The sequence below is a fragment of the Osmerus eperlanus genome, chromosome 18 (genome assembly GCF_963692335.1).
Source record: "Osmerus eperlanus chromosome 18, fOsmEpe2.1, whole genome shotgun sequence".
Lineage (NCBI taxonomy): Eukaryota > Metazoa > Chordata > Actinopteri > Osmeriformes > Osmeridae > Osmerus > Osmerus eperlanus.
Window position 1 is genome coordinate 9,775,797 of NC_085035.1, and position 21,204 is coordinate 9,797,000.

Consider the following 21,204-nt stretch of genomic DNA (forward strand, 5'->3'; position numbering starts at 1 on the left):
CTGGATTTGAGTAATCTAGACAACATTGAAAGGAAAGGTTGAGACCAAATCCACTGATTCACTACACAATCAATCATTAGGGAGTCAGGTGGCTGAGTGGTTAGGGAATCGGGCTAGTAATCTGAAGGTTGTTGGTTCGATTCTCGGCTGTGTCAAATGACGTTGTGTCCTTGGGCAAGGCACTTCACCCTACTTGCCTCGGGGAGAATGTCCCTGTACTTACTGTAAGTCGCTCTGGATAAGAGTGTCTGATAAATGAATAAATGTAAATGAAGTGGGTATGGGATATTGCACCTTTCAAATCGCACCTGAACGTTGTCAAATACAATTAAAAACAGAATATAATGATTTGCAAATCTCATAAACCCATATGTTATTCACTCTAGAACATAGAAAACATCAAATGTTTAAACTTATGAAATGTACCATTTTAAGAAAAAATACGTTAATTTCGAATTTGATGGCAGCAGTAAGTCTCAAAAAAGTTGGGACAAGGCCATGTTTACCACTGTGTAGCATTCCCTCTTCTTTTAACATCAGTATATGTGTGGGTACTGAGGAGACCAGTTGCTGAAGTTGTGGGAGAGGAATGTTGTCCCTTTTGTGTCTGATACAGGATTCTTGTTGCTCAACGGTCCTGGGTCTTCTTTGTCATATTTTTTGTTTCATGATCCACCAAATGTTTTTACATTACATTTATGCATTTAGCAGACGCTTTTATCCAAGGGCATAGGTTTGGTCTCAGCTTTAGTAGGGACACTGCCTGCCTGCCCCCCCCCCCCCCGACCGCCACAGGGTGCTGTTTTTCCTGCACAGTAATTCATCAATTTAATACAGACACTAACCATGCTTAGTTGACTGCTGACATTGGTCGAGATTACAGGGATGGCCATATTACTATCCAAGGGATCATATAGGCCTACTTATTACCAGTTAATATCACTTTTGAGTTGCTAGCCTGCTGTTACTACTAGGCTAAACTAGCACGGTCCCATTATGTGGGTAGGTTAGCAGCTTTATCTTTCTGGCTTCAACAAGACCAGCTGCTGCTAACACACTGGTCGAAAGATTGCAGACGCTAAGGAAAGATTTAATACAAGCAAAAGTTACATGCTCTACTACACTAACAACTTTCAAAACATGTTTCCATTGTAGAATGGGTGGCGAGGTAAGGCTAGCAGTTAACAACGACCTTCTTGATAGTTAGCTACTTACTCTCTGGGTGGGGAAAAAACTTCTTATATCCCTCTTTTTTGGGGGGTGGCATTTTGATTATCCTTTCTACAAAGCACAAAAGGGTCAAAAATATCAATGCTGAGACCAAACAAAATACTAATATGAGGCTTTATTATTTCCTGGCATATTTAATAGTTTACCGTGTCAGACTACTGCCCTCTTTCTGCAAGTCACGAAGTTTCAGCCAATGAAATGACATTATCTTGTCTTGCAGGCTCGAGGCGCATTGGTTAACTTGGAAATTTATTTTTCACTTTTGTGGGCGACGAACATAGTATAGATAATAATACGAATGAGTTTGGCAAAATATTGTGCAAAATATTTTTGTTGAAAATTAACAAAATATTGGTGGGGACAATTGTGTCTTTCCCAAACTTGGTCGTGACTAGTCCCTATCGACCCTAGGCAAACCTACGCCATTGCTTTTATCCAAACCGACTTCCAAGAGAGAGCTTTACAAGAGCATAGGTCACTGATCATAACAACGAGATAGCCCCAAACATTGCGAGCAGCCAAAACATGAAGCATATATTGTGAAAAACCAAATAAGTGCCAAAGGGAATAACCATAAGAGCATGCAGTTAAACAAGTTACAATTAAACAACATGAAACTCAAAAAGTGCAAGAGTGTACCTGTAGAAAAAACAATCAACAGTAAAATAGTTCACAGCGACTACAATAATTTAAAACCGTTACAACTAGCCAACAAGCAGGGCTGGACTGGCCATCTGCCATACCGGGCATTTGCCCGGTGGGCCGAATCGGCGATATAATTTATATGATTTTTTTTTGGTCGGTCCGGCCCAAAAAGAACTGACAGCGGCCCATTAAAGATCCTGTAAAGTAAATTCCATGTTTTGCTTCTAAGTACATTATATACGTGTGAAATGAGTTCCTGAAAGCATGTGCTTATATTGTTTTTTATTATTGTTGCTTTTCTTTTTTTTTCACAGGTACACTTGCACTTATAGCAGTTCATGTTGTTTAATTGTAACTTGTTTAACTACATGCTCTTATGGTTCTTCCCTTTGGCACTTACTTTGGTTGTTCACAATGTGTGCTTCATGTTTTGGCTACTCGCAATGTTTTGTGGCTATCTCATTGTTATGATCAGTGACCTATGCACTTTGTAAAGCTCTCTCTTGGAAGTCGCTTTGGATAAAAGCATCTGCTAAATGAATAAATGTAAATGTAATGTAAATGTGCAACGCGCTAAAACTTTGTCGCACTGAAATGTGGAGTTAGACCGAAGAACAGTTTCTCTTCAGTTTTCAGATCAGGTTTTAATGGGCGGAGCCCAAAAATGCCCTATCTACGTCATTTCGCCCCATCTACGTCAGATCACTGAATGGCTCCTCCTGCTGTACTGTTATTGTAGCTTACATCAGCTAGCTAGCTAGCTTCAGGATGTCTCCCACCACCCGCAACTGCATCTTCCCTGGATGCAAGAACTCCAGCTGCGCTGCAACGCCATTTAACATTAAGTTCCCTGTTGATAATGAAAGGAAAAATAGGTGGATAGATTTTGTGAAGAGCCACGCTCATGGAAAGCTTCGGATAAACTCCAACAGCCGCCTCTGCGCCACTGACCATTTCACGGCGGACAGTTTTAACATGGACCAAAGACAGACAGGGTTCACCAACCGAGCATCGCCCCCCCGGCCGTTCATCCTCCGGTCGCACCTGGACCATCCTCCGCCACCAGCAGTTCATCACTCAGTTTTGTGTGCTTGTTATAATTATACTAGATAACTTTTCCAGAGGTATCTCTGCTATCCCATCCCATCCCATCATCTTCCGCTTATCCGGGGGTCGGGTCGCGGGGGCAGCAACCTAAGCAGGGAGGCCCAGACTTCCCTCTCCCCGGCCACTTCCACCAGCTCTTCCTGGGGGACCCCGAGGCGTTCCCAGGCCAGCCGAGAGACATAGTCCCTCCAGCGTGTCCTGGGTCTTCCCCGGGGCCTCTTCCCAGTGGGACGTGCCCAGAACACCTCACCAGGGAGGCGTCCAGGAGGCATCCTTATCAGATGCCTATCTCTAAGGGAGAGCCCGGACATCCTGCGGAGAAAACTCATTTAGGCCGCTTGTATTCGCGATCTCGTTCTTTCGGTCACTACCCACAGTTCGTGACCATAGGTGAGGGTAGGAACGTAGATCGACTGGTAAATACAGAGCTTCGCCTTTCGACTCAGCTCCTTCTTCACCACGACGGACCGATGCAGAGCCCGCATCACTGCGGACGCCGCACCGATCCGCCTGTCGATCTCACGCTCCATCCTTCCCTCACTCGTGAACAAGACCCCGAGATACTTGAACTCCTCCGCTTGGGACAATATCTCCTCCCCGACCCGGAGATTGCACTCCACCCTTTTCAGGTCAATAACCATGGCCTCAGATTTGGAGGTGCTGATTCCCATCCCAGCCACTTCGCATTCGGTTGCGAACCGCTCCAGTGAGAGATGAAGGTCACGGCCCGATGAAGCCAACAGGACCACATCATCTGCAAAAAGCAGCGACCCGATCCTGAGGTCACCGAACCGGACCCCCTCAACACCCTGGCTGCGCCTAGAAATTCTGTCCATATAAGTTATGAACAGAATCGGTGACAAAGGGCAGCCCTGGCGGAGTCCAACCCTCACCGGGAATAAGTTCGACTTACTACCGGCAATGCGGACCAAACTCTGGCACCGGTCGTACAGGGACCAAACAGCCCCGATCAGGGAGTCCGGTACCCCGTACTCCCGGAGCACCCCCCACATGAGCCCCCGAGGGACACGGTCGAACGCCTTTTCCAAATCCACAAAACACGTGTAGACTGGTTGGGCGAACTCCCATGCACCCTCCAGAACCCTGCCGAGGGTATAGAGCTGGTCCACAGTTCCACGGCCAGGACGAAAACCACATTGCTCCTCCTGAATCCGAGGTTCGACAATCCGACGGACCCTCCACTCCAGAACGCCTGAATATACTTTCCCAGGGAGGATGAGGAGTGTGATCCCCCTAAAGTTGGAGCACACCCTCCTCTGCTATAATTAGTGCAAACCGCTAACTTGATATTAGGCTACTCGGTGTAGAATGATGGTATTTTGGTGAAATGGTAGCTAATGTGCTAGAAGTAGTTGGAGAGCTCACTGTCTGCTGTCTCTGCTGTAAATGTTTACTCCTGTGTTACAGCTCAGGGGAATATTTCATTTATATGCATCTGTATGTTTCACTCATTGAACAAATACATTCTAATTCTATACTGTTTTGTTCGGCTTGACGTAGCATCCATTATCTGGGTCGTAGGTAGCTTACTTGAGAGAGGCGGCGCCTTCCAGCGAGGGGGCCGAGCTTCAGCTCCTTCAGGCAACACGCCCCCCCAGTCTCGAACAGAGAAGGCTGCTGATTTTCTTACGATTTCAAAGCCTAATTTAACATACTTGTCTGTGTTTTTTTTCATTCGAATTTGGATGGGTAGTTAATAACACATTGTTCTGTGGTGTGGTGAACTTGAAACTCGTTTTTAATTCCACTTTACAGGATCTTTAATAAAAATTGTTTTGGTCGGGCCGGCCTATAGAGAACTGACAGCGGCCCATTGGTTAATTTTCTTTATTGGCACTGGCCTGACCCAATCAAATCCAGGAACCCCCTTCCCCTGAATCATAATATTGCGTCCCGCAGGCCTTGAGACACGAGCTGTTGGCTAATGCCTATGCTGGTTTAGCATCGTTAAAGTTTAGCATCGCTAAAATGGAGAAACGACCATCAAAGCGCAAGGGAGGCGCAGAAAAGTTAAGGGAGGAAAAGATAACAAATCTACAGGTGAATGCCACAAAATGTGCAAAGATTTCGAACATGTTTGGGGGGGGGCTTTAGCTGCTTCAACATCAGAATTACCTGTAGACAGGGCCGGATTAAGACATTTTGAGGCCTGGGGCTAATTACCAGGATGAGGCCCCTATATCGCCCTGACGCGATATATATATGTATATGTGTATGTGTATATGTATATATATATATACACATATACACAAATCGAAACTATACGGTCATTGGATAAATGCTGCGATTATGTCTCGCCCACGGACGCTCAGCGTCTCTGGGGGAATGGAGGAGTGGGCTGGCCAGGACGCTGGGCTTCTGCTTGATGATTGGAGGGTCTGTCGAAAGACTCCATCTCCTTTTGATTGACAGCGATTTTGAACTATAAAAAGTCGCCGAAACTATTCAAGCTCAGTCCCATCGCAGATTTTGGCCCCACTTTCGTGCTGTCTTTGACCAGACATTTTCGCACAATATTTTTGTTTTCACTCTGAATTTTTCTAATGTTATGCGCGGTGCCGTTGACTCACTCGACATCGGGCAACCTGAGGCCCCCTGGTGGCGATGCCCAGGGCTGCAGCCCCTAAAGCCCATTGTCTTAATCCGGCCCTGCCTGTAGAGGAAGGAGGAGAGGTGGCTGTCTCAAAGAGGCCGAAACATAGGCTACTGACAGAGTCAGGGAAGAAGCCGAGGAGCAGGAGAGTGACCATGACAGGGCCATGAGGGCGAGTGAGGAAAGATGGAAGAAAGAGTAGTTGACGACGTGGTAAGGAGTAGGCAAATTAACAGGGACTCAGGAAGGGAGGGAGGCTGTGTGTGTGTGTTTGTATTGTATTTAGCAGACACTTTTGTCCAAAGCCACAAAATATGAATCTTACAATAATTTAAATTAACAGTAAACAGTTTTAAAAGTTGCTAAGCCAATATTAAGCAAAATAGTAATAATAACAATACAATATCAAATCTCAATATGTTTATATTTTTTAATACCATATACAAACTAGAAAGTGCATTTTCTGTAGAAAATGCTTTGGAATGCTGAAAGATTAAAAAAAAAAATATTGCTGAAAATACAGAAATGAAAAAATGAAAAAATGTGACTCACACAAAATGTGTGAGTTATAGTTGGGATAGTAATAGCAGTAGCAGATGTCATCATTGAGTGCGTTTACTCGGCTTTCTAAGTAGGATTCAATGTGTTGATGGAATGACACATACAGCAGTAGGGCCGATACAGGAAGACACGGCGACACTTTGTTGCAGAAGGATGATGGTGGTGCAAGTTTTGTCCGTGGAGCATACAACGATTAATAAAAATAATCATGTAGACGCGTTTATTGAGTAATCGCATAACTAATTACACATGTAAACGGAGTAATCGTATTATTGGCATAAACCGACAATTGCTAGTAATCGGGTTTCTCATGGTCAAGTGAACGCACTCAGTAGCGTAGTAGAACAAAACAGTTCCATTAGCAATAGTAGTTAGTAAAAGAGATATGAGCAGCATCTGCAGAATTAGTAGGTGCTCTTAGTCTTTTAATGAGACGAGTTGACTGAATCGAATAACAGAAATGTAACTAGAATCCACACCTCAAACAAGTTAACCTAGACGCAAACTATACGTCCAATCCAAAAAATACGGATATTTTCCGAGACCCAAGACTTTGCCGAAACGTGTAACTTCTGCTTTCTCTGAGAAATGTGTCACCAGATTTTTATTGGTCTCTATGGGGCGAGAGTTGGACTTTGTCTCGCTTTCGTGGGCCTCTGAACAAATGTGTAAGTCTGTTGGATTCCACAGACAACTGTCTACGACCAACACAAAATGAGCTATCTATTGATCCAAAAATGAAGCATGAAGATTGAAAATTGTGGCAATGCTGGCAAACTAAAATACTTTTGAAACTGATTTCGAAGCTCCCCTCCACTCTAAGCGTTTCAGTCAGCACTTTAGGCTCTCACGTACACACCCATGTAAATCTCAGAAACGGTTTGAAAAACTCATGAAACATAATCAGTGATATTTAAAAAAGTTGAATAGATATCAAAAAGCAGATTTTTTTAAAATTTTTTGAGAGGATTTGAAAAAAAACTCAATTGTGTAGCAGAGAGTCAAACCGCCAACACAACCATTTCTGATCCACTCAGTAAGACACAGTACTGACCACCAGGATGACTGATTGCATTATATGACGTCTCATACAATGCTACTATCTTCTGGATAAGCCTCAAAGGGGCTGATGCCATACCTGGTGTTCCCCTCTCCAAGGGGGGGGAAGAGCCAGCCAACGGCCCACCTTTCTCAACCTCCCTTACTCCAGAAAATCTGAATGATAAAGGATTTATCTAAAAACAGACATTTCATGGATTTACAAACATCTCTCAAAGACAATACTGCTTGTGGACACTAGAAGAACTATTGGAATTTGTGTGACAATTTATGCTTTACCTTTAAATGCTGTGTTGATGTAATTTGATGTTTTAATGAAACTTCCTTTCCGGTTATGATAAGTCAGTCAATCTTGATATCAAAATGATTGTACCATACTAACAAAACTATTTCTGAACGTTGTATTGTTATATTTTGAAGTTTAAGCATTCCATGGACATTTGAAATATTGACTTCAATCTACCGACCACTTCACACCTATCTTATCTCAGGACAACGCCCAGTCAGGTAAACTGACCAATGAAAAGTTCACCCTCAAAAACGGGATACCCCGCATTTCTTGGATTATAAAAACCCAAGATGAACAATCACACCCTGCTTGTTCGTAGGAATTAAACTGAAGTGAACGCGTCATTTCTAAACTATTCCTCTTAACCTGCAAATTCACTGAGCGCCCGGAACTTTGGCAAAAGATTCAGTTGTTCTATTTTCGTTGGACGATAACAAAACCATTGACTCTACCCTTCTTCAAGCCAACCAAAGTAACTGCGATTTGCTATATTTCTTACTTGTGAACATTGGCATATTGTGGTTGAATTTGTTATGTTTGATTCTAGTTGCAAATGACTTAACCTAGCTCTCGTTAGGACTATCCTACCATCGCATAGACTGTCCAGTTGTCTCTTGAGGCCTATCTCTCTCTCTCTCCTCCCCTTTCCCCTCTCCACATGCTTTCCATTGTGTATCCCGCTTCCATAACGGTATAGGACCTACTGTACTGTTTTAGCCAAACTAATCCATAACTTATCTGGTATTTGTTCATCCCAATTACATTTGCTTAAAATAAATCATTGTGTATAATATTCGCGTATCCCTCCTGTTATCTGATCTGCTCTACTTTCATAGAATTCACTACTTAAGATTAGACTGATTATTACGAAAGCTATTATTCAATACTACTCAATAAGGTTTCCTCTGTCCCTTTAACAAATAAGAGGTGGTTCCCCCAAGAACTACATACTTTATTATAAATTAAGTATTGCTAATCTTAAACGAGCAAACCCTGCTACAATTGGAAAACCATGTTAAAAATATTATGAATATTAATTTATATTAATTCAAGCATAAGAGGTACAAAGCTAAAAAGATATAGCAGTCATAGCCTGAAACTGCTGAATTTTTTGATAGCTGAACGGTTTTAATAGCTGAAGATTTGAAGGCTCTGAAAGCAGGGCCGGATCCAGGGGGGGGGCTGGGGTGGTCTGCGCCCCCCCAGATATCTGCCGCGCCCCCCCAGATTCCTGCCGCGCCCCCCCCCCAAGCTCCTAGCCTGGTCCTAACCAGACTCTCGTACATTGCATTTGTACAGAGAGTCTGGCCTCGCTCCATTGACAAGCATTGACTTCCTTGTAGGCGGGTACTCTGTTGAAGTTTAAAACTATTGGATCTGTCCAGAGCCACTCTGATCTGCCATAACCAATCACTAGCGTTCGCCTTAGCCAATTCCTTCACCACTACTGTAACAGAGCTAGCTGCCGTAGCTGGAAAATCAAACTGTTCCCGAACCCCGTGGGGAGGAGGGCCACAACATCATGGCCACCAACAAAACTCAGCAAAACTTGTTCTTGCTCCGGCTTTAGCTGTTGGATATTCGGCAGCGTTGCCACAACGGACCGAATGGCTGCTCGCATCTTTCTCCGCCGCCATTACGGAACTACAACACAAACTAGCGCACAACGTCATCGTTCTCAGCCACTCCCTCTGTTCGCTGATTCGCCGGTAGAAAATCAACCTGAAATATAGCTGCAAGCAGCAATGTGGTGGCCAAGCAGGTCAGATAAACCAGAAGAAACTTTCGACATCTAGTGACTGCGGTGTACCTGGCTGTGGCAATTTTGAAGAAGATTCGACAAGAATTGTAGGAGGAGTGCGAAAAAACGCTTTTCCTTAACATTCAAAATGGCGGAGAATCTATATAACTGGGTATGACGTCATAGAGTGCGCTGGACTCGTCTTGATCCAGGGAATACAACAATACCTCATTTTGGAAAATGAGGCATATGGTTCAAAAGTAACGTGTGTAAACACACCTTCAACTTTGACCCATTGGTGGCGCTAGATGGTTGGAATGGGAGACATGAAACTTGGTGAAATTGATGAGGGGACTGGTCCCAAAGAGTGTGCCAAGTTTCAACTTCTGACAATACGGTTCTAGGGGCTGCCATAGACTCCCATGGCAGAAGAAGATGTGTAATAATAATAACTAGAGAGGGTACAATTTCTGGGGAAATTGTAGGGTGTGCTTGCTTGCGTCGGTTGCACAGGGGTCTGTATATTTTAAATAAAAATGCATAGGGCCTACTTATTATTTATAAAGATTACATAGATTTAAAAGCATTTTTTTTTTGCTGCTCATATACAACTGAAAATACGAGTGAAGTGTAGAATGAAATAGATCTTCTCATTTCCCCTGCAAAAGGCATCCTCATCGTTGAATCAAAACGAATAAATTTGGCAGACCGGTGTAAAAATTGACTTAATCTCTATGACGTAAACGTCCTTTTAAGTTTTTCCCTTCTCGTGATATTTTAAGGCATTTAGCCTACTCATATTGCATTCATTCATTAATAAAGAACCCCCTTTGAAGATTATTCTACGACGTTACCCGGCAGTAGAAGATTGAATCGCGATTCAAACAGTACCATCTGCTAACTGAAAATATGCCCCCAAAAACGTAAATAAGCTTGACATTTATTTAGTGGAAAATCGCTCATTCATAAAAAGCTCACTGGTAGCGATCATTGTCAGTAACAACGCAAAATGCAATATAGCCCTGTGTGGAGAAGCTGCCCCGGTAAAGTCTACTACAGTACAGTACTAGACTACTGCTGTGTTCGTCTTGGTAGCGATTGAGTTGGTTGAATTCGTTTTAACGTTCCGTTGTACGGTTTAGGCTGAAATTAATTATTTTCATGAACAGATTGACAAAGTTTAGGCTGTGGCAATGAAGTTCAGGTTAGTAGTCAGATAGTTTCACCTATTGAAAGACTTTTGATTTAAGTAAGGGGAGTGCCAAACATGTTCTGTCGCCGTTTGACTTCCTACAGCTGTGTAGATGTTTTTGTAGTGTGTCTCGCGTAGGCTACAGCGTTGCAGTGAGCAACACTGGTTTGAAACCACAGGTAATGATAATTTCACCAACAAATCGTTTACTTGTAATGTAATGTCATAATAAATCCTACCACGAAAATGTATTTGTGAGGAATGTTTATTTTAATGATTGAAAACAGATGCATCATAGACCACTGTAGTATGTGTTGCCCGGGCAACAGAGGCTAATGTCATGCTAATGCCTCAGTGAAATAGTAGACTACCGTTTCCGAAAGTAGATGTGGGCCTACTTCCTTAATAATATCAGCTAATATTGTACATTACACATCACAATTGTGTTTCACATCACAAAGTAAAATGAGTAAATAGTTATCACCCTGGCCTCTTTGCTTGTGGCGTTTCTGCAGCTGCCTTGCAGTAAAGCTATAGTTAGCCTAGCTATCCCCCAAGTTAACAGATGCGAAACAAATGTTCTGCTACAGGTAGTCACGCGTGTTTTCGTGACGTTAGTGACGTAGTGACGTTAGTAACGTCAGTGACTGTGGCTAGCAAATTAGCCACCGTTAGCTTCACTTTTCGCCACAAAAACGTAACTTGAGCCTGAACCATGCAACGGAACGTAAATCCCAATAGAAGCAACTCAATCGCTACCAAGACGAAACTTTTGACACCTAGGTTGTCTATGTAGGCCAAATATTGACTGAGTTTTAGGGGGGCAAAAAGAATAATAATAATAATATATATGTGAGAGAACAAAGGTTGTGCTCTCGCCGAAGGCTTGAGCACACCCAATAAATATAGCTGCAAGCAGCAATGAAGGGGCCAAGCAGCATTCGATATGGAAATTCAGTAGCTAAAGAAGCACAGCAAAACTTTTAATAAAAAACATTCGCTTTTTTAAAATCGCATTATACTTTTCGGCAACGCGGTGGCGCTACCCCGAAACTTTCGATTACCTTCACGGTGTTGCGCAAAAGACGTACACCGAGTTTTGTAACGATAAGCGCTTGGTAAATATGTAATTTTGAGACAAAATGCACTGTCTCATAATCACACTACCATTGTGATTATACTGCCAGACAGCTACTGTGGCGTACCTGGCTTCGCTAAACAGATGATCCGGTATCACAACATGCTTGATGACTGTGGCTGGATTCAATCCTACGACCTTGCGTTTCAAAGGAGCCCGTCTTATCCCAGTGAGCTATTCTCACTGCTGGGAAATGCTGTGTTCGGTTACTTTATAAAAAAAAGGAAGCCGTTTCTCCCGTGGCGAGCTGTGTCAGATTTGACCCAAGTATAAACAGCTGTAATTCAGTCATATTTTGACATATCAAGGTGATTGTGGTAGGAAGATGATTAGATGACATGCTCGCGATGACATTTCCAAAGTTTCGTCTCCATATGGTAAACCGAGACAAGGCCTCACGTCCGCTATGGGGCGCTCTTTGTCAAAATCGTTTGCGCGTAACTCGTGAACGGTTTGACTTATCGATGCCATTTTGATAACTTTTTGTCTGCATGGTCTGAAGATGATCTCTTACAATTTTCAGGAAAATCGGAGCAACGGCCTAGGAGGAGTTTGAAAAATTTCTTAAAATGCAAATCACGGAAAAACCTTCGGGACGACAATGACGCCATAGGGTTCAGTCGAATCGTCTGCGTCTGATGAAACCTCACTTAAGAAAAACGGTCTCATGGTTCAAAAGTTATGGGCGTAAACACACCTCCAACTTTGACGCCTTGGTGGCGCTATAGTGCTTCATGGATCAACATGAAACTTGGTGATAAATAGTCAGGAGACCGTTCCAAATCAGTGTGCCAAATTTCAAAACTTCGCACCAATCGCTATGCATAATAATAATAATAATAATAATAAAACTAACAAAAACAATAGGTGGCCCCTAATAATACATTTACATTTAGTCATTTAGCAGACGCTCTTATTCAGAGCGACTTACAGTAAGTACAGGGACATTCCCCCCGAGGCAAGTAGGGTGAAGTGCCTTGCCCAAGGACACAACGTCATTTTGCACAGCCAGGAATCGAACCGGTAATCAGAATCAGAATCAGAATGGGATTTATTCGCCATGAAAGTTTGCACAGACAAGGAATTTGCTTTGGCAGGAAGGTGCATACAATAAACATATACCTAAAATTTAAATATGTGGACTATCTATACTAAGGGTACATAAACTAGCAGTACTAAGTGGGATTAGAATAGAATTAAATATACAATAAAATAAAATATAAGTTGCCGTAAATTACAATATAAAAATACAAAAATACAAATATTACAAAAAATACAAATGTACAAGATACCATTTTGTAATGCAGTGCAAAAAGCAGTGTGTTTTAACCCTCGTGCTGCCTTCGGGTCACATGACCCAAAGGTTCATAATGAACCATCGTTGTGTTTACCCAATTTTACCCAATACAAAAACAAATAAAAATAATTTTCTTTTAACCTTCGCAATGTGGGGGGTCTGAGACAGCCCAACGGTTAAAAGAAAATGCTTCACTTTGTTTTTGTATGCGGTAAAGTTGTCGCAATACGACGGTGGGTCACAATGACTGATGGGTCAGAATGACCCGAAGATAACACAAGGGTTAAGCAAGAAGTCATTAGAGTCAGTGTGGTCCCTTGGCCTTGTTGAAGAGGCCAACAGCGGAAGGGAAGAAACTGTCTTAAGAGCATTGAGCTCTAAGTTGTTCTGGCTGCATCAGGTCACCAGGTTGGCCGCTTGCCACCTATAATCAGACTCGTCTCCACCAGAGATGAGCCCAAATTAACTTAACATCTCACTGAGTGCAGCTATGCAAGCTGATGGACCCCCCTTCCTGGCAATGCCCCTCCATTCCCTTTTCAACATGATCAGGATTTAAAATGGACAATTCCACACAATACTGTAAATAAAGGTTCATGGGGAGAGAACTACCAGTAGCTACCATACATGTAGGCCTCTCTGCATCCCTCTCTGCTGCAGCAGTCAACATCTCTTCATCATCATAATCATCATCCTGTGATGAAAAGCATTCTGTTCTGGGTTACTGCTACTACAAGTTGAAAAAGGCACTAACTGATATTTACGTTGTATCATGTCAAATATAGGGAGTCAGGTGGCTAACCGGTTAGGGAATCGGGCTACTAATAAGAAGGTTGCTGGTTCGATTCCCCGCCGTGCAAAATTATGTTGTGTCCTTGGGCAAGGCACTTCACCCTACTTGCCTCAGGGGAAGGTCCCTGTACTTACTGTAAGTCGCTCTGGATAAGAGCGTCTGATAAATGACTAAATGTAAATATAATTAAAGCCAAGGTGAAGTATGCTACAATCATGAGCTTATAGACTTAAGCAAATTTTGCCTTACCCGTTCGTAGTATGTTTGTATATTCTTTGCACCTGTGGATGCACCTACGTGAACATGATATTTTTATACATCCCACCATTTTTTCACCTGTAATATTAACGGACAGTGTGGTTATATGTTCAATGTGTGGACTGGCTACTGCATTCAAATGTATGCAGTGACCCGTCCAGAAATGGTCCTCTCCTTCGCTGCTACAGTAGGGTGATCACCTGTCCCACTTTGCGTTGTATCGCACAGCATTTTCAATATGCGACGTACGGGACAAGGGGTGAAAATGCTGTGATATACAACTCAAAGCGGAACAGGTGGTCACCCTATGCTACAGCCATGTTGCTTTTTTCTAAATTATATGCTCAAATTCACCATAAACACGTATTAACACTTCTAACTGAAATGGGGTTAAGCAGGAGGACATTTTTAGTCGCCAGGTGGATCCTAGTGTCGGAGTTCCATTGATGTTGGCTTTTTATAGTACTCATGCCGACGCTTAACTCAGAGTGGACATACTCCAAGTTGATTTAATTAATTTAAATCAGCTGTTCTGGAACCGAAAAGTCAGTTTCCCATTTTTATGGAAGTTTATTAGACTCTTTATTCAAATGGCAATGCATTTTTCAAAGGGCAATTCAATGTGCAAAGTGACAATGCAATCCGCAATTCCAATGGCAAAGCAGTTGTCAAATGGCTATTCAATGGGAAAATGAAACTGCAATCCTCCATTCAGTTTGTATTATTTTGAATACAATTTTTAATGAAAGCCTAACACATTGCATTTCATGTTGGCAAGGTTTTTTAAACTCTTTATTCAAATGGAAATTCAATGTGGCAGAGAGACAGCACCCCCATTCTATTGCATTAACATGTACTTGTCACCACACTCTTTTTGGTGCAAAATTCAAATGGGAATGCAATCTGTCAGTGACTCGTCAAGTGACGTCTACAGTTAAGGCCGAAATATGCTACTTCGACTCCGTTTACTGATGGGCGGACGGATACGGACGGATAGACTTTGTTTATGGTTCTCCGTAGGCTGTGGGTGCTGAAAACAATTCACCGCCAGAAGAGTAGGTGGCGCTGCACTGTGATGCTAGCTAAGTTATCGAAAAATCGGAGCAAATTTACAAATTAGCCGTTTCATCAATAAAATAAGCACATTTTCAGCAACTACACTGCCCATTTCTCCTCACATTTTAATTCAGATTCTGATTTACATGTACTGTTTAGCTGAAATATGTAATATTTTAAAAAAACTTACAGCAATGGTGGTCAAAGGATTCTGTTCGTCTTGTTGATCACGGCAACCCCGCCCCTGACACAAGCGGTTCGTAATACTGACAAATCACAGCCAAGGGGGTATCCGTAACTATCTGAAATGACCATCTAGGAAACACACTGTGTTGAGGTTCTTTCAATCGCATGACCACTTTGGGCTGATCTTGTGGGGGAAAAGAACAATATAGAGCAAAGAAGAAAAAGTAAGAAAAATGCCTGCACGAGGGAGAGGAAGACAAGTACCAGGACAAGGGAGAGGAGTGGGACAAGGGAGAGGAGTTAGAATGCGTGGTGGCGCTCAAAGAAGGGCCAGAGCTAGGGTAACTGACGAAATAAGAGCTACTATCATAGACCATGTCATAAACCACGGGCTATCATACAGAGAAGCAGGTGAACGAGTACAGTCAAATCTTAGCCGGGACACAGTGGCATCCATTGTCCGGATTTTTCGAGAAACCCACAGGTAGGATATTGTATAAGGGCTTCTCCTACTTCAAAGTATAAATACTGTACGTTTACAATGTATTACAGTGACTGTATGCCTCCGGTCTCTAATATGTAACTGTATTTTGTCTCTCTAAGGATTCAACGTCTACCTCCCTCGGGGCAGAAGAAAGCTCTTAAATGAAGAACAGGAACTTGCAATTGTCGACATGGTGATTGCTGACAATTAAATAAAACTGAAGGACATTCAGTCCAGAGTTGTAGAGGACAATCTTGTCTTTGGGAACATACATAGTGTATTTTGCAGTAAACTAGTCTATAAACCTGGAACCCAGTAAGACATATATTATGTATACAGCAGAGCATTTACACAATCTGTCTGATTACTTTCAGAGAGTCATGGAGTTGGAGGCCAATGAAGTTCCTCATTAAATTATCTACGTTGGCGAGGCTGGCTTCAACTTTGAAAAGGCGTTGGCGCGGAAGAAACATAATTGGCAAAAGGGCCACAGTTACCGTGCCAGGCCAGAGAGGAGTCAACATCACCATGTGCGCCGCTATCTCCAACAACGGTGCACTCCTGCATACTGTACAATAAGTGTGAGATTGGCCCCTACAACACCGACCGCCTTCTCCTGTTTTTAGAAGACCTGCACCAAAGACTGGTGCCAGAGGTAGAGAGGGGACAGGTGGGAGACCACTTGCCAACATATGTGATCACATGGGACAATGTGGCATTCCACCATTCCCGTGCAGTTACAACCTGGTTTGACGCCCATCCGAGGATAATGTCCCTTTTCCTTGACCCTTACTCACCTTTCCTCAACCCCATTGAGGAGTTTTTCTCAGCCTGGAGATGGAAGGTTTTTAACCATCGTCCACAGGACCAAATGTCCCTCCTGGATGCAATGGATGCTGCATGCCAAGACATCACAGCTGAACACTGCCATTGGTGGATAAGGCATGCAAAAAGATGTTTCCAAATATGCCTTGCCAGAGAAGATATCAGGTGTGATGTGGATGAGAGCATGTGGCCAAAAGCAGAAGATGGGGCAGATTAGATTAAACAGTAGATTTTTATTTATTTATTTTTGGGGGGGGGGGGGCTTTTTCTGTTTGTATATTTACGTAGTATTTTCACATAATATAAATGGCAGCTATATTGTATATCTTGCAGTAATGTCCTGTTGCAAATAAAGCCTTTACTGCAGCAATTCTGTTTGGGATGGGTTATTCATTTTTTGTACTGAATTTCTGTAGCAAAAGAAACAAAATGCATGCATTTACTAAACCCAACAAAACCAAAATGCAGAGGGGCTTCAAAAGAAACACAATCTATGATCAATATACTGTCAGAATGCAGTTTCTGTAATTCCATCTGATGTTAGTGTTTTTATGACATTGTCCTATGATTGACTAGATGTTCCTGTTGAAAGAGAACGTGTGTTAGTGTTTTGGTAGACATGGTGTATTGTTTAGTGTATTTTTGTGTTATGAAAATTAGTGTTGGAGTTTCGTTTACAATGTGTGATTTTGAGCATGAAATTACCCGTTTTGCCAATTGTGTGTCGTAGGTGTGTTGAACCCTGTAAAACCAGATTTGAAATTACAACATCACCTTTAGCTCTCCAAAAAACACATTTGCAAATAAGATTTTTTTTGAACGACAACATTTACATAACCAATGGGTCCTATTGTCTTGCCTTGCAATGCTATTGGATACATTTGTTTTTTCAAAAAAAAGAAATGAGCAATTAACGAGCTAAAGGTGACGTTGTAATTTTACAACAAGGGGTCTTACAGGGTTAAGAGGAAACTTGTTAGAAAGATTGAAAAATTGCGATTGTAAAAAACTGTACTAGGTGTGTTCGACATCAGCTGCGGCGAGAAGGATCCAACTGCAGCGCTCTCCTCAGGCCACTCAAAACCGTAACTCTCTCAACTACGTTACATCTGAAAGAGGGGCCTGAGGAGAGAGTTCCAGTTGAGGGGCCTGAGGAGAGAGCGCTGCAGTTGGATCCTATTGGCTGCGGCTGGATGCATCAATTTGTGAGAGTTGCCGCTCGCAATCGGGGGAGGAGTTGAAATCGTGCCGTCAAGTTGGACGTTTTCTGCTTCCCGTGGTTTGCTACATTAAAGTCAGTCATATGAGTTTAGATAAATTGTCCAACCTATATAAGGTATTTAAATGATTTAGTGTGCTTGGAATCAATCAATCACGTTTGTAGCCTACCTTTTTTAATTAGGCTAATTAATGTGTATACTAATAAGATGTAGGCTATAGTTTTTTAGGGGTGACTTTTTAAAAATCTGTCAAGGGTCTATAGATGAAAAATAGCAATTTTGGCTAATACTGGTACATTTACAGCCATGTTCATTAATGTGCACTGCCCCTGTAAATAAATACAATTCAAATTCATCAAGGCCGATCAAACGCTGTTTGCTTACTTTATCACTGACAAACTGCATGGAATAACGATGGAAAACCAGGCTAAGAAACGTAAAGGTGGGGATGAAAAATTAAGAGACAAAAAGACATCACCTTCACCAGACAAGGTTTACCAATTAAAAAACGGCAATGTTTATTTTACACAAAGCTCAAAAAACGATTTGGCGCTCAAATAAAGGCCAAAAAATTTGGCTCGCGCGAGCAATAAGTAGCGAACTCCAAACTAGCATCACATCAAACACAGACTGTGCATGCATTACGCCTGGGACACACTGGCTGCGAAGCGGCTGGAAGCGCCGCGCCACGATCGGCTACGATCGGCTACGACTGAGCAAAAGCTGTTCACACCAGACGCTCATTTCTCCGCACATAAACATGGCATTGACTATATCCCAGCATTGATCCTTATCTAGCCTACGTTTTCCTTGTAAAATTGTTGCTGGGGGTCATACAACTTCCTGTGCTTTTCAACTTCGAGAACTAATTTGATGTCGTCGATCTCCTTAAATTTCTCGCTGAATTTAGAAATCGACTTGGGGGTTCTCTCTCGGCAGGCTATGTCTGCACGCGTGTGTGTTGTGTGCAATGCGTGACAACTCGTTTCTCTCAAACAAACAAAACAACTACGGGCATGCTAGCTCAACAGATCAAGCCGTTTTTTTCATTCGTTTTCATCAGGGAACCACATATAAAGGCCGTTCGTTACCAACATTGTGTAGTTAGTTTTAATATAGGGTGAATATTGGTAAAGTAGGCCTCCAAAGTAATATAAAAAAATCATTATAAAGTCTACAACTTTACAAATGTTCGCCGTAGTCTACAATTAATGTAGTACAATCTTAATAACATGTTTTTTTTTCAAATATATCAACTAATATGGTGTCTTTTGTCATCCTGCAGCTAATTTTGTGAGAGTCTTGATAAAAAATTATACCAGCTGCCGAAACGATTGCGGGCGCTTCTTCGCGGGCGCTTCTTCGCGGGCGCTTCTTCGCGGGCGCTTCTTCGCGGGCGCTTCTTCGCGGGCGCTTCTTCGCGGGCGCTTCTTCGCGGGCGCTTCTTCGCGGGCGCTTCTTCGCGGGCGCTTCTTCGCGGGCGCTTCTTCGCGGGCGCTTCTTCGCGGGCGGTGTGGTCAGTCCCATTTCATAACATGGGCGCCAACAGAAAAAAGACCGCGCTTCCAGGCGCTTCGCAGCAGATTGCAGCCAGTGTGTGCCAGGCGTTAGCAGGGCAGCTGTGGTGGCGTATACAGGGGCCGGTTCTGGTGGGCCGACCTGGATCAAAGTCCAGGGCCTATTTTTTCTCCCAGTCCATCCCTGCCGCCCCGCGACATTAAGCCACCCCCCTGATAAAATATGTTCCCACGGCTATGCATTTATACATAGGGGCACAGTGCACTAGTATAACACAACTTCCGACGTTTACAGAGACAAAAAAACATACAAAATTCAGCATAGAAGAGTGTAGCCATGCAAGCAATTATGCCAGGTTGGTTAGAATTGTGAATTGTTTATTGGAGGCCAACAAAATTGAGTATTCCACCAAGTAATAAGCTCACTAGCTCTACAAATATTGACGTTTTCTTGTGATACCATAAACGTACTGTTGAAAGCTAAATATTAGCTCTTCTCCCATGGCAACACACCTGCAATATGCCATCTAAATATGTCCGATTGCGGTAGATTAGCTGCAGCGGTGCAGATTGCACTGTAATGACATTTTAAGAAAACCAAATATATCACAATACATACCGTTACCATCCGTGCTTCAGAATTATACAGTGATATACATTTTAGGCCATACCGCCAAGCTCTACATTAACGTGTTATATTTGTTGCCCAAATATAAAGTCAAATATAAGGTCAATCTTCAGTCAATATGCTGACTGCTGTAGTTTAGTAATTGTCAGTTAAGGTGCTGGAGGGATGACGAGCAGTGGGTTATACAGTACCTTCATGTTTCCAGGAGGTCCTTGGGGCACTTGAAGGACTGTGGGTGGAGACCTCCAGCAGCAGGCCCAGGAACACACCAAGGACACCGAATGCCATGTTCGATTCCGGATACTTTGAAACCGTAACGTTTCCTCTGAAAGAAAACAACAAACGGAATGAGTACCAACGTTGAAGATGGAACTGTGAAAAAGATGATCGTTTGTCTGTGGTTCCTTAACTGGAAGAGCATTGAGAGCAAACAGACAAGTGTGCTGCATTTAAAGAGAGCTGAGAGAGAGCCACTGAAGCCACTTCAGTTTTTCTCAATATGAAAACTGGCATCAGCACATTATCCTCTTTGGTGTGTCTCATTTGTTAAGCATAAGCATGCTAGCCTACATGAACAAAAAATGAAAAAAAGCTGAACACTGCTGGCTCTTGATCGTGCTGAAAGCAGATCAGCCTTTTTAATCTCTAAAGTATCCTATCTTGCAAATGAACAGATATGTTTGTTTGATATTAGGAAGTTAGGCCAAGAGGTAGGTAGGGTGGGGAACTAAAGAGGAGGGAACTAAGGAGGAGGGAAAAGGTGTAGAGACTGTGTGCGACGAAAGGCTCATGGACCAACTACAGAGTTGGAAACAGTTCAGTATTTCACCCCCTCTGCTCTCACATCCTTTATGCTATGGGACAAATTCTGTGTGTTCTGTTTAGATCTGTAGGTGAAGTGAAAGATCATTTTATACTTTCAGACAAACAACTGCATTGTAAATCTGTTTTGAGGCGAAAGTTTGATTTTGAGGACAGGTAAATCTGTTTTGAGGCGAAAGTTTCATTTTGCAAGAGGATTCAGAGGTTTTGTAAATAGTGCTTGAAGATGAGGTTTTGTGTTTACAGTTTTGAGAAAATGGGTGACTGTTTCAAGAATGTGTTTTAGCAATTGTGAAAAACTGTAAGATTGAAAACCATTAGTCAAAGTAATGAACAGCTGTAATGTCACTTTCAAGGCTTAATTATTTATTTATTTCTATTGCACTGTGTGCAATAGAAATACTGTGGAAAAAGACCTGTGGAAAAGACCTAAATAGACTGAAGTTGAAATAGAAGCTGTAGTTAAGTAATAAGAACTTCACCGTTAGACATATGACAGATGCTGATTTACTCATTGCACGCTGGTTTGTGCTTGTTTTCTA

General features: G+C 42.5%; 1 protein-coding gene across 5 annotated transcripts in view; it reads right to left on the reverse strand.

Annotated features, from left to right (window-relative positions):
- sema4d (sema domain, immunoglobulin domain (Ig), transmembrane domain (TM) and short cytoplasmic domain, (semaphorin) 4D) overlaps positions 1–21,204 on the reverse strand; it is a 132,128-nt gene that overhangs the window by 22,689 nt on the left and 88,235 nt on the right. For all 5 annotated transcript variants that reach the window (XR_009932709.1, XM_062484671.1, XM_062484668.1 and 2 more), the window contains one exon: positions 20,032–20,165. Coding sequence is in view for 4 of the 5 variants with exons in the window: in XM_062484671.1 (XP_062340655.1) it covers positions 20,032–20,165 (134 nt within the window). In the remaining variant the exon portion in view is untranslated. The remainder of the gene's footprint in view (positions 1–20,031; positions 20,166–21,204) is intronic.